This window comes from Rhinatrema bivittatum, chromosome 5 (genome assembly GCF_901001135.1).
Source record: "Rhinatrema bivittatum chromosome 5, aRhiBiv1.1, whole genome shotgun sequence".
Lineage (NCBI taxonomy): Eukaryota > Metazoa > Chordata > Amphibia > Gymnophiona > Rhinatrematidae > Rhinatrema > Rhinatrema bivittatum.
The window spans coordinates 357,349,889-357,363,064 of record NC_042619.1 but is presented as its reverse complement, the minus strand read 5'-3'; the positions used below and the strand labels follow the sequence as shown (position 1 = coordinate 357,363,064).

General features: G+C 40.4%; 1 protein-coding gene across 1 annotated transcript in view; it reads left to right on the top strand.

The window, feature by feature from the left end:
- COL4A2 (collagen type IV alpha 2 chain) overlaps positions 1-13,176 on the top strand; it is a 367,855-nt gene that overhangs the window by 297,938 nt on the left and 56,741 nt on the right. Inside the window, exons 27-28 of the mRNA XM_029604712.1 lie at positions 3,436-3,510; positions 11,694-11,801. Coding sequence (XP_029460572.1) covers positions 3,436-3,510; positions 11,694-11,801 — 183 coding nt within the window. The remainder of the gene's footprint in view (positions 1-3,435; positions 3,511-11,693; positions 11,802-13,176) is intronic.

Sequence of the window (13,176 nt, the reverse complement as noted above, 5' to 3'; positions counted from 1 at the left end):
GAGGATGCGGCCTTTCTGCATGCAGTTTTGACTGGGCAGCCTCCCACCCTATTCAGGAGTAGCTTGGGTACATCCCACTTGTTATGGATTCATCTGACTGGACGCTAAGAAATGAGAAATTACTACTTACCTGATAATTTCCTTTTCTTTAGGACAGTCAGATGAATCCAGCTTCCCTCCCTTGGCTCCTGAATGATTGCATAATGATCCTCCTGTGTGCCTACGTGTTACAGTGATTACTGGTAAATTACTCCAGTCCCTAGCCTAGTGTTATTACTTCTTGTCTGAGCTCCAGTGTTGCCTGTTGGCTGAGTATTGAAATGTGGTTATCTGTTTTTAATCAAGATTTTTTGCTAGTCTGTCCACAGAGACATACTGGCAAGCTGATGTCACTGCAGGGGTATATATATACTGTGACATCAGCTTGCTCTGTCTCCATCTGCTGGTAGAGGTGCATAACCCACTTGTTTTGGATTCATCTGACATCCTAAAAAAAAGGAAATTATCAGGTAAGTAGTAATTAGAAGGGCTGTCACATGATCATATCGATCTTTCGCTGTAAAATTTATGAAGTTACAAAATCATGCCAATGTAACCGTTTTTCAGGGAATATCTTTAATTCCAAAGGGCCATAAAAGAATGTATCAAACATGGCTAGCTCCTGTGTCCTTTCCCCTACTCCTCTTTCTCCCAGCGGGGAATTCTTCTCTATTTATTTATTTTTATTTATTTATTTAAGTTTTTTATATACCAACATTCAAGACGATAGTCCCATCATGCTGGTTCACAAGAAACAGGAGTGCAAATTATAATAAACTTAACAACGTGAACAATAGTGCAGAAAAAGCAGTTACATGTAACAAGGAAATATAGAACTTGGAGTAAGAAGGAAAATGAAGATCAGATAATTACATATAATAACATTGTAAGAGGTGGCTATTAATGATAAACATAGCTCTTACAAACCAGGCAGGGCTCACTGGATGTTCAAATTAAATTTTACTGTAATTCCTCACAAAAGAATCCATAAATGCAAAAAATAAAGAGGTCGATTTTAAAACGAGCTTGCATACATGCATGTTTTGGTGCACGAGCCAAGGATATGCTGGAATTTTTAATGGTGCGCGCACTTGTACGCATATGTTTTAAAATGAACCACCTGCACGTAAGTATGCTCCTAATTTTAAGGGGTTGTTCGAGCACGGCTAGCGCGCGTGTGTCTTTCTTTAGGACCTTGTCTGCTTTTACGTGCGTATGTCAGCGATTTTCAAAACGTGCTTCCGCGAGGCACGTTCCCAATTTTGCAATTAGTCCACCAGTTTGTCCAGTTATTAGCGAAGTCTTTCAGACCTCCCTGGTTCTTTATCCTGCACGCCCCCCCCTGTTGACCTGGACCCCACACCTTAAATCTCGAGATCTCCAGTCTTGCTCCTCATCAGGCGCAGCAGTAAAGTTACACGGATAACTAGCGTACGCATGCAAGTCTTGGCTCTGCCCTGGGATGCCCATTCCCTGCCCCACCCCCTTATTCCTTAACTGCACACGGGTACATATGCACATATTTTGTGGCTTTTTAAAAACTGTGTTGCTTACGCATGGCCCACATGCCCACATATTGTAGACATTTTTGTGCGAGCGGCGCTTTTTAAAATTGACCCAAAAGTGTCCAGCCACTCGGAAGTGACCTTAGATTTACCTGAAGCAAGATTTAAATGGTCTCTGACTCTGTTGGTGGTGCCTTGCTTATCCCTCCATGGTAAGGAAAGATGATTGTCCCAAGGTGACCGGACCCCTTCCCACAGTACCTGAGGTTCACATCAGATCCCAAACTTCACCTGGTAGTGTCCCGTCTCCCAAGGTGGAAATTCCGTGAGGGTCTCTCAAGACGTTGCTCTCTCGATGATTCCTCTTGAAAAGATAGAAGCTGGCTTTCCCAGGATGAAAGGCTTGTACTGAAAACAGTTACCAAAAGTTTCCAGTTAAGGGGGAAAAAAATAAGGTCTCAAATAAGGGATATTCAGTGGCTTAGCCTTGCTGTTGAATATAGCTGGCTATATCAAAGTTAGCCAGATAGGTTTATCTGGCTAAATTTAGGACTGCGCTCCAAGAGTGGGCCCGGATAATGCTGAAAATCGGTGATATCCAAATAACTTAGCAGGGTTACACCTCCCCATCCCGGAACGCCTCTAGACTGTCCCTGACATAACCAGATAAAGTTTTTACCCAGATGAAAACCTATCCGGCTTTGTCAGGAGCAGTAAGACCGGCGGGATTTTTAAATCCCAGCATTTGTCCGCCTACGGTCTTGACACTTAGACAAACGTTCTGAAAATGTACGTCCTGGTTCTCTATACGTCTGTAGTACAGCAGAGCCAGCCTGGATAGAGACACATTTTACGGCGTACTAGCTGTAAACAGTAGAGAAAAAAGAGGAAAACCATCAGAAAATCCCCTTTCTTACAGGGAAGTCTATTTCATAAAAAGTATTTCACTGTACACGGAGAGGACATGTTCCTTCTAATATTGTCGGAAGCCCGATAAAAAAAAAATCTGCAACCATTTCTTTTATTTCACAGTCATACAATACACTTCTCAATGATGTTTTGTTTTGTTTTTTTAATGTTAAGTGAATTGTGAACTGAAAGAAAAGAATTAGCTAGCAACTAACGTGAACCTAAACTGATGCTGCCTGGCCATTTTGCAGCCTGACAAGTGTTTATCTTCAATGAAGATATGGATTTTGTGGCCTTTAGATGCACTGGGAAGAGAGCATTAGGAAACATTTCACCATGGCACTCAGTCCATCCAAATTCAACTGTTTTGAAAAATTTCTGGCCTAATGATATTTATGGGCACAAGTGACTAAAACAAAATCACGTCCTACCTTTAAAAAATAAACTGTCCCCAAGAGTAGGGTGTGTACATCTGCAAAATGGCCTCCATTGGAGTGATTGGGACTATATGATGGTGGCAGCCATCTGGGTCAAAGATAATTCTACTTAAAGCAAAAAAAATGTGATTTAGTAAAGGTGTGCAGATTTAAGTGAATCATTCTGAGGTGGGTTTCTGGCAGGATGGAGTTGAAAGGCATTTATGGAGGCCATACCTTCTACGTAGATCAAATATTTTTCCCTTAGGGCTCACCAAACAGCTCTCATTTTAAACAGTTTTGTTTTTTTAATTGCTATTGCACAAACTTTGTTTGTCCCCTTTCAGACCACAAATAATTTGAGTGAATCAAATCCTAGAAAAGTCTTCCGATATTTGCTAGGCATTCTTTTATTTTGGTTTGGTTTTTTTTATCTCCTGTGGCTGCTCAGATCTACAAGTACATTGCTTTGAGTTTATTATGGGTAATTGCTTCTTGTAATATTTGCTTGTTGAAGTTGGCGTGATGATCTTATTGAGCTTCTCTATTTATCATGGCATTGGCAGGACCTGCCTGTATACTCAGAGTGGGAGAAGCCCCACGAGGATCTGCAGGACTTCCAGGAGTACCCGGAATTACCGGTAAGGTTCCGTTCTAACATGGCAATTACGGTTTTTTTTTGCTTATTTATCTTCATTTAACCCCCCTTCATATATATATATATATATACACACATACACACACACACTTTTTCAGATTTCAGCAATTGCTCATGATGCAAAGTCTGCTGATCAACAGTGCAAATGTATGAACCTGAGAGTATTTACATTCCATGTTCTTATCTGCCTTCCTGAGTATTACAGCCATTACAGAGATTGCTGTATTTAGCTATTTAAACCAAAAGACCAAAATCAGTATTTATAAACCAATGAAAAAAAAAAACTATGCCAAGCAAATCTTCTTAAAGGTGACTGTAACCTGTAATACAGTATCCTTTGTCTTGTGGCAGTTGCTTTCAATACAACCCTCATTAACTTAGCTTTAATTATTCTTTCCTTTATTGACTCTGCCAATAAATGTAAACCAGGGGTTCCCAACCTTTTTGGGAACATGGACCCCCTTTTCAACCTCCAAACTTTTCGCAAACTCCAGCCTGCTTCTCTTTGATCTTTACCTGCGGTTATATGCCATATATAGAAAAATGATTAATGTTATAGCAAAGAAATGATTATCTGCACCTCAGACTCATTTATAATATATGCTATGATATGATATAAATGGCATACATATAATTATAAAGCACAGCAGTTAAATGTTCAAGAATGTATTCAAATTCAGTAATTTATGTAGTGTAACTACAGGCAGCCACACAGCTGAACCTGTCTGGAGTTGGAGCGACGGGGGGAATGGTCTGGTAGGGTGAGAGATTGAGAGAGAAAGATTGAGAGAGAAAGAGAGACAAACTCGCAGAGATGGACTGATGGAGGGAGACAGACAGACAGACTGTCAAGGAAGGAACTGGTGGAGGGGAGAGCGAGAGAGACTTGGCATGGACTGGTGGAGGGAGATAGAGTGACTGGCGGGGGATGGACCGGTGGAGAGAGAGCGACTGGCGGGGGATGGGCTGTTGGAGGGAGATAGAGACTGTTGGGGGGACTGATGGAGATAGTGAGAGAGACTGGTGCGGATGGACTGATGGAGGGAGACAGACTGGCAGAGATGAACTTGTGGAGGGAAAGAGAAAGCAAGTGGCAGGGCTGGGGAGTGGTGGAGTGGTGGAGTGAGAGGGGGGGACTGGTTGGAATGGATTTTGGAGAAATGACAGAGAGTGAGAGACTGGTAGGATAGAGGGGGAGGGGGATGTTTGAGACAGGCCCACATCACTAAAAGGGAGATGTGGAGAGAGGTTTTATGCAGATATTCCCCTCCGAAAACCCTCCTCCTCCAAACATGTCTTTTGTAATTATTTTTTTTAAAGAATCACCTGTAACAGGAAAACTACCCTGATAGTTTGAGCTTGACAGGGATCCAATGGCTCTCTCCACACCTGCCTGTTTCCAAATTTCAATCATGCAGAGACAGGGCACACCCCCCCTGCTCATAAAGCAGGAGGCACCGCGACAAACATTTTGCACCGTTGTCACAAAGTGCTGGGCATGCATGTCCGTGGCATCTCTAGGACAGAAGCAGAGCTGGACACTGGTGAAACATGCCGGAATAGCAGTCTTCTGCCATCTTCCCCTCGGGATGCTGGTGGCCGGCAGGATTTAGATCAAGGGCACACACCAGGGTACTAGAAGGTACCCACAGGAGCAGAAGAAATCCACAGTAGGAACAAGAAAAGGGCAACCTTAAAACAAGACACAGAAACAAAACAAGACAGGACAAAACAGAATATGCGACCCGAGAGTAAGGCCACAGATTATGACCACAACACAAACACAAGAAGCAGAGTCTGGGGGTACAAGGAACAAAACGAGAGCAAGTCAGGTCTGTGACTAGAACCCAAAGGACTGACAAAAACAGAATACAAGAACAAGAAGACCCACATGAAGCCAAGACTGAGAATAAGAGCAATGTGAGGCCAAAAGCAGGGCCATACTAGGAACCAGATCTGGAAGACAAAACAAGGTCCAAGCTGTGGCCACTGAGCATGGTGTGAGGCTGGCTTATATCAAAGTCAGCGCTGGACCCTGGCCGCCAGCAGGACCTCCGAGCCACGGAGCCTGGAGCTAGCAAGGACAATAACTGCCCACAGTAAAGCATTAATAAGGCAGGCCAAAGGAGAATTTGAAAAGAAACCTGCCAGAGAGGCAAGAACTCATAATAAAAACGTCTTCAAGTATATTCAAAGCAAAAAAGCCATTGAAAGAGTTGGCGGGACTGAGGGCAAAAGAGGCATTCAGGGAAGACAAGGCCATAGCAGAAAATGTAAACGAATTCTTTGCTTTGGTCTTTACTCAGGAAGATAGCTATGCCAGTATCATTCTTTCAGGGTGATTATTCTGAGGAACTGAATCAAATCACAGTGATCCGGGATGATTTAGTAGAGCAAATCAGCACACCAAAGAGTATCAAATCATTGGGACTGGTGGGATGGCATACACCCCTGAGTTCTGAAAGAACTAAAAAAAATATAATTGCAAACTTATTACTCGTAATCTCTTAACTTCTAATCCAAATCATCTACAGCACCTGAGGATTGAAGAGTGCGAATGTAACACCCATTTTTAAAAAGGGTGCTAGAAAAACTAAATGAATGTTTCACTTCAGTCTTCACAGAAGAGGATGTTGGGAAGACACTCACTCCTGAACTATATTTTCTAGGTGATGACTCAGAGGTACTGATTCAAATCAGTGTAAATCTGGAAGAAGCACTTGAGCAATTTGTGAAACTAAATAATAGCAAATCACCAGGACCTGATGTTATTCACCCTAAAGTTGTAAAGGAGCTCAAACATAAAATTTCAGACCAACTATTGGTAATCTATAACTTATCATTCAAATCTGCCTCCATACCTGAGGACTGGAGGGTGGCAAATGTAGCACCAATTTTCAAAAAAAGCTCTGAGGAACTGAGTAACTGCAGACCAGTGAGCCTGACATCTGTGCCTGACAAAATGGTGGAAACCATAAATAAGAATAAAATTACTGATCGTATGGATAATCATGTTTTAATAGGGAAGAGTGAACATGGATTTAGCAATGGATTAGAAAGCTTTAGCATTTTTAGTATTTATTAAAATGTATTGTCCATGCTAAATATCATCTTCGCTTTCCTTCAAAATGTTTGATTCTACATCAAAATTCGAGATATATATTTACTGAACCGGATCAATTACGTCTCTTTCTGGACACTCATTCATAAATAACTGTTTAGAGGTTGGTTATTAAAAGTAACTGAGTGTGGACACTTTGCAGCAATTTAATTGTTAGATTTTCTTTTTGTTCTGCTCTTTTTTGATAGTCTCCCAATATTCTTCTTATAGTTTTGGACAGTATTTTTTAATTATTTTTTTTTCTTCACAATAGTATGAATATAAATACTTGTAATGTTTCAGAGTGTATATGAAGTCTGATTTTTCTGAATAGAAAGTATTAGGGGTGTGAATCGGGCTTCGGACGATTGAAAATATCGTCGATATTTTCAAAATCGTCAGAAATCGGGGGCTCTCCCAAAACAATAGGAAAACCCCACGATATTGATTGTGGGGCTTCCCTTATCGTTTTGGGGGAGGGCGGGAAAAACGGCACACAAAAATATCCCCTAAACCCACCCCGACCCTTTAAAAGTAACCCCTTAGCTTCCCCCACCCTCCCGACCCCCCCAAAACCTTTTTACAGGTACCTGGTGGTCCAGTGGGGGTCCCGGGAGCGATCTCCCGCTCCGGGCCGTCCTCCGGCTACCGGGCCGTCCTTTGCCCTTACCTTGTGACAGGGTATCCGTGCCATTGGCCGGATCCTGTCACATGGTAGGAGCACTGGATGGCCGGCGCCATCTTGTGCTCCTACCATGTGACAGGGGCTGACCAATGGCACCGGTAGCCCCTGTGACATAGTAAGGGCAAGGCTATCGGCGCCATTTTGGTTCCTGGCACCCAATGGCATGAGTGCAGGAGATCGCTCCCGGACCCCCGCTGGACCCCCAGGGACTTTTGGCCAGCTTGGGGGGGCCTCCTGACCCTGCAAGACTTGCCAAAAGTCCAGCGGGGTCCAGGAGCGACCTCCTGCACTCGGGCCGTATTGGCAGTATTCAAAATGGCGCCGGCGCTACCTCTGCCCAGCCGATTTGAAAATGAATTCCGGTTCCGATTCACATCTCTAGTAAATACTATTGTAATAATATGGAAATTCAATAAAAATAAAATAAAAAATGTATTGTCCATGCATATCAAAAATAATAGTTCATGGCAGAATACAAAAAATAAATTATATTCACAATAATAATGAACAAAACACACAAAATTTAAAAACAATTAAGACTAAACAAAATGAAAAATAAAATTGAAATTCTTGTCAAGTAAGCCTAGGCAAATCAAGACAATAAGCCTGCCCAGAGAAAGGTTTTCAGTGTTTTTTAAGAGACATGTGAGTCTGCCAGCCTAATTTGGGCAGGCAGGGAATGCCACAATGCAGGGCCTGCAACCAAGAATGCTCGTTCCCGGTTACACTCACGATATGCCAGCTTAATGGATGGAATTTTCAAGACTGCTTTATTTTTGGATCTCAGTGAGCTTGCCAGCTTATAGATATGTAAAACTGTGCGGACCCAGCAATTTGGATCACCATGAAGCAGACGGTAAACTAAGGAAGCCAATTTAAATTGGATTCTGTACTTAATAGGTAGCCAATGGAGAGATGACAAGACTGGAGAAATATGTTCGCGGAGGGCAGAGCCAGAAATAACGCAAGTAGCCACATTTTGGACAAGCTGGAGGGGATGCAAAGTAGACACTGGCAAAGAGCATTACAATAGTCTGGCTTAAGAAAAGGGCACCTTTTTTTCAACAAATGCAGTTTGAAAAATGAAGAGCAAACGTTTTAATATGAGAGGAAAGAGATAGCTTTGTGTCAAGAGTTACACTTAAATTGTGCACTTTTTGTCTTATTGGGATGGAGAAATTATCGTTATTCAATGAAAATTTACTAATTTCCAATTAAGAATTACCAATAAAGAAGCCAGGTAATTTCTTATTTTTGTTTTCGTATTATAATGTCTTATTTTTATTCTCTCTTTCCTGTTTTTATTAAATTCATTTTAAAGTAAATTTTAATTTTTACAAAGTAATAATATTATTAGTTTATATTGATATAAACACCATTGTACTTTTTTCAAACTTTATTATTATTTTCTTGTTTTTAGTTTTATCTTGTTTACTTAAGTTTTATTTTGAGAAACAATTGTAAACCATTTTGTTCAAATTTTATTTGCTAAGACAGTATAGAAAATTTTTTAAATAAATACTAAGAATGATAATTTAGGTTTTATGCATATTTCATTTCAATGTATTTTGTGACAACCAACATTTAACAGATTGCAGGCATAATGAAACTAATTTTAGTACATGTGACCTGGTGGTGAATTTTTGAACCAAAAACTGTATGTCATCAGCTTAAATATAATAATTCAAGCCGAGACATGCAAATACCCTGCACATCAGGGCTAGATAGATATTAAATAATATAGCAGGGAGGGTGTACCCTTGGAGGACACCACTCTCAACTAAAGCTCAGTCAGAAGAATTGCATCTGTTGGGTATCTATAAGTTAGAAAAGATGCAAACCAATTGAATACTGTTCTGGATATTCCGAGGGATTTGAGTCTGTTTATGAGAATACTATGATCAATAGTATCAAATGCAGCGGAGATGTTGAGGAGAACTAATACATACTCAACACCACTGTCAAATCCTCTAATAACTGTAACCATATTAGATAAAAGTAAGGTTTCTGTGCTATGTAACTTATGGAAGCCAAATTGAAACCAGTTTTGAGGAAGTAAATAAGCATGGAAATAAAGGTGAACCGATTTATACAGTGTATGTGGATGGTTGGAAGGTATTTGATAAAGTCCCTCATGAAAGACTCCTCAGAAAACTAAAAAGCCATGAGATAGGAGGCAATGTCTAACTCTAGATTGGTAACTGGTTAAAAGATAGGAAAAAAAGAGTAGGACTAAATGGTCAGCTTTCCCAGTGGAGAAAGATGAATAGTGGAGTACCCTGGGGATCTGTCCTAGGACCTGTGTTCAACTTATTCATTAATGATCTAGAACAGGGAGTGACTAGTGGACTGAACAAAATTGCAGATAACACAAAAATATTCAAAGCAGTTAAAACACAGGCAGACTGTGAGGAACTTCAGAAAGACCTTGTGAGACTGGAGAACTGGGCATCTAAATGGCAGATTAAATTTAATGTGCAAAGTGCAAAACAATCCCAATTTTAGATGCACAATGTCGGGTTCCACATTATTAATAACTACTCAGGAAAAGGATCCTAGAACTATTGTGGACAATTTGTTGAAATCCTCAACTTAGCGTGTGGCAGCAGTCAAAAAAACTAACAGAATACTTGGAATTATTTGGAAAAGGAATGACAAATAAAATAGAGAACATTTTAATGCCTCTATATAGATGTATAATGCAACTGCACCTTAAGTATTGTTGGATGTTATGTTCACCCCGTCTCTAAAAATATATTGTGATATAGAAAAGGGTGACCAAACTGATGGGAAGGGCTCCCCTATGAGGAAAGGTTAAACAAGTTAGAGCTCTTCGGCCTGCAGAAGAGATGGTTGGGAGAAAATATGGTGAAAGTTTCCAAAATCATCAATGGGGTAGAATGGATAAACAGGGAAGTTATTTACCCTTTTAAATAGTACTAGGACTAAGGGGACACTCCGTGAAGCTAATAGGTAGCACTTTTGAAACAAATCTGAGAATGTATTTTTTCACTCAGATCACAATTGAACTATGGAATTTGTTGTCTGAGGATGTGGTGAAAGCAGTTATCATAGCTGAGTTCAAAAAGAGTTTGGACAAGTTCCCGGAGGAAAAGTCCTTGAACCATTATTAACAATGTAGTCTTGGGAAAAGCCACTGCTTATTCCCGGTAATGAGCAAGAAGTATTGGATCTATTCGTTGGGATCCTGGCTGAGTACTTGTGGCCTGGAATGTCCACTGTCGGACAGGATGTTGGGCTCAGTGGACCTTTGGTCTGACCCAGTATGGCATTTCTTATTTTGTTATCCTAGTAACAAGTTGAGTATATTCAGTGGCACTTCAGCTTAATATTTAACTAAAGTTATCTGAGTACTTTTATCTGGATAACTTCTCTGCTCTTCGACTTAGTGAATATTGACATATTAGTGTTGCTTTTATGCAAATGCATTCATACTATGTACTTTAGCTATCTTATGAGACATTACTCCAATAAACTATTAAACCTTAAAACAATTGTCTTTGTTATGCATTGTTTAGTATAGTCTTAATTAGTCTTTGTTCTGTACTTAAGCAATAATCCCTCATGGTAAATATTTACTGGCAGATAAAATATTTCAGAATTCGGTGAGGGGATGGATTTTAGCTTAAGTAAAACTGTATCCTCTGTATATTGTACAGTATTTCAGAAGTATTCACTCACATAATAGCAATGAAAGATGGCACTGTTTAAAAAAAATCAAAAAAGAACCAACTAGATCCTGCACAAATATAATAAAATAAACACAAAAGGAATCTGCCAATCTATATCCAAAAATAACCACTTACATTCATATTTTATTTTACTGTTTAAAAAAAGCCAGGTCTTCTGCAGAATATACAGTGCCATACAAGTAGATAGTAATTCTTACTGAAATTTTTAGTAAATATTTCCTTTAGAAATTCTTTAAGCATTTCCTCTGTAGTTCTTCAGCAGTCTTGGAAGCAGCCATGTTAGCAAGAGAATGACAAGATACGTCGCCCTTTCCAAAAATTCATTGTTCCAGATTGGCTACGATGTCACAGATTACATCCCTCATACGTAGTGCATGAACCAGTCGAATACTATTCCACATGAAGTGAGTTCTGATATTGGAATGTGGCTGCTTCTAGGGAACTAGGGCTCTTACTGAGCAGTAGCATACAGTACTAATACTGTATGTTTAAGCATAGAAAACGAGTATTACGTAATATTGCACAGTATGCGGAGGTTGTAGCTTTCTTTCAAAGAAATAAATTCCATACTAAAAATACTCCAAACACAGATACATTTGGACTTGTTTTATATGCATAATACTTCTGTAAGCTGATGGATTTCATTTTCCATGAATTTTATGTCCTAGGTAAGAAAGGTGAAGCAGGAAACTTTGGCGAACAAGGTCTAGATGGCTTTCAGGGTTTTAAAGGATCGCGTGGTGAGCCGGGTGCTGATGGTTTACCAGGTCCAGCAGGTAACTTGGCTTTACTAAGTCATTCCCTACTTCCACCTCAAAACTGTTTACTGATCTACGGAGCAAACAAGTCAGATATATCAGCCAAATAATGTGCTACTATACTTAGATATGCATATCATGTTTTTTTGTTTGAAACAATTCAGCAAAGATGGGCCCGAGACCCTGGGTAATAGCCGTTGTTTGCATGATACACTATGGTCAGGCTCTCTGTAGGATAGCTGTCCTCTTGCTGTGGATGAGTTATCATGCCCCTATTCTGAGATTACACAAATCTTTGAAATTAGGCAGTGAATGATATGCCTCGATGTGAATATATGTTTTGCTTTTGTAGCAAGTGCTACTTAGGAGGATAAGTCATATCCATCTGCTATTGAGCAGGTCTAAAGTTACCTGGAGATGTTATCTCCCTAAGGCTGAATATCGCTACTTAACCCGATAACTTATCCTGCTAAGTAGCACCACCCTGATCCGCCCACCCACACTTATCCAGCTATTCTGATTACTGGATAAGTGACTTATCCCGCTATGTAGCAGCCACTGAACATAAACGGATATTCAGCTGTGGCTACATAGCCGGATAAGTCCTACTTATCAGACTATCTAGCGCTTGAATATCGACCTGATCGTGTATTTTGTAAAGTTCCTACTGCCAATGACAATTCCATCTGTTAAATATTGGGCTGTTGACGGGCTAACTTTGTCCAGAATATTCAGCAGGAAACTTAACCAGTTAAGTCCCTCTTAATATACCAGGGCAAGTCTGCTAACTTAACTTTCGACTTAACTCTCCTTGATGACCAAACTTAGCCCAAGTAGTGCTGAATATCTACGTGCTGCCCCTAGTACACAAGGACAGTAACTTTCAAACCATCGCGCGTGCGCATATATCAGCTCGCGCCCAGGTACACGGTCATTTTACGACATCCACACGCATTTTATAAAATAGCCTGGCCATGTGCACACGTGTGCAAATACCACTTGTACCGCCTAAATTGGGGAATTTTAAAAGGAGCATGAACTGATACCATTCCCAGTTTTACCAGTTCATCTCCAGTTTGCCCAGTTAAGAGAGAGGTCCTCCAACATTATGTCTGATGCCCAGTGAGACATGGGTGGTTACATGTACATGGTTTGTTTAATTGTATATCAAGGTGTCTTTAATAAAAAATATAAATAAAAAAAAAAAAAAAGAGAGAGGTCCTCCAACCTCCACTGGTTTCATAGCCTTCACTCCCCCCCCCCCCAGTTAGCCTTCACTCCCCCTCCCCCAGTTAGCCCTGACCCTTAAAACCCCGCAGATCTGCCTAGTCTTTACATTTTAACTGATATGACATTCGTAGCGGAAACATGTTACGTGACAGGGGGGCCTCGA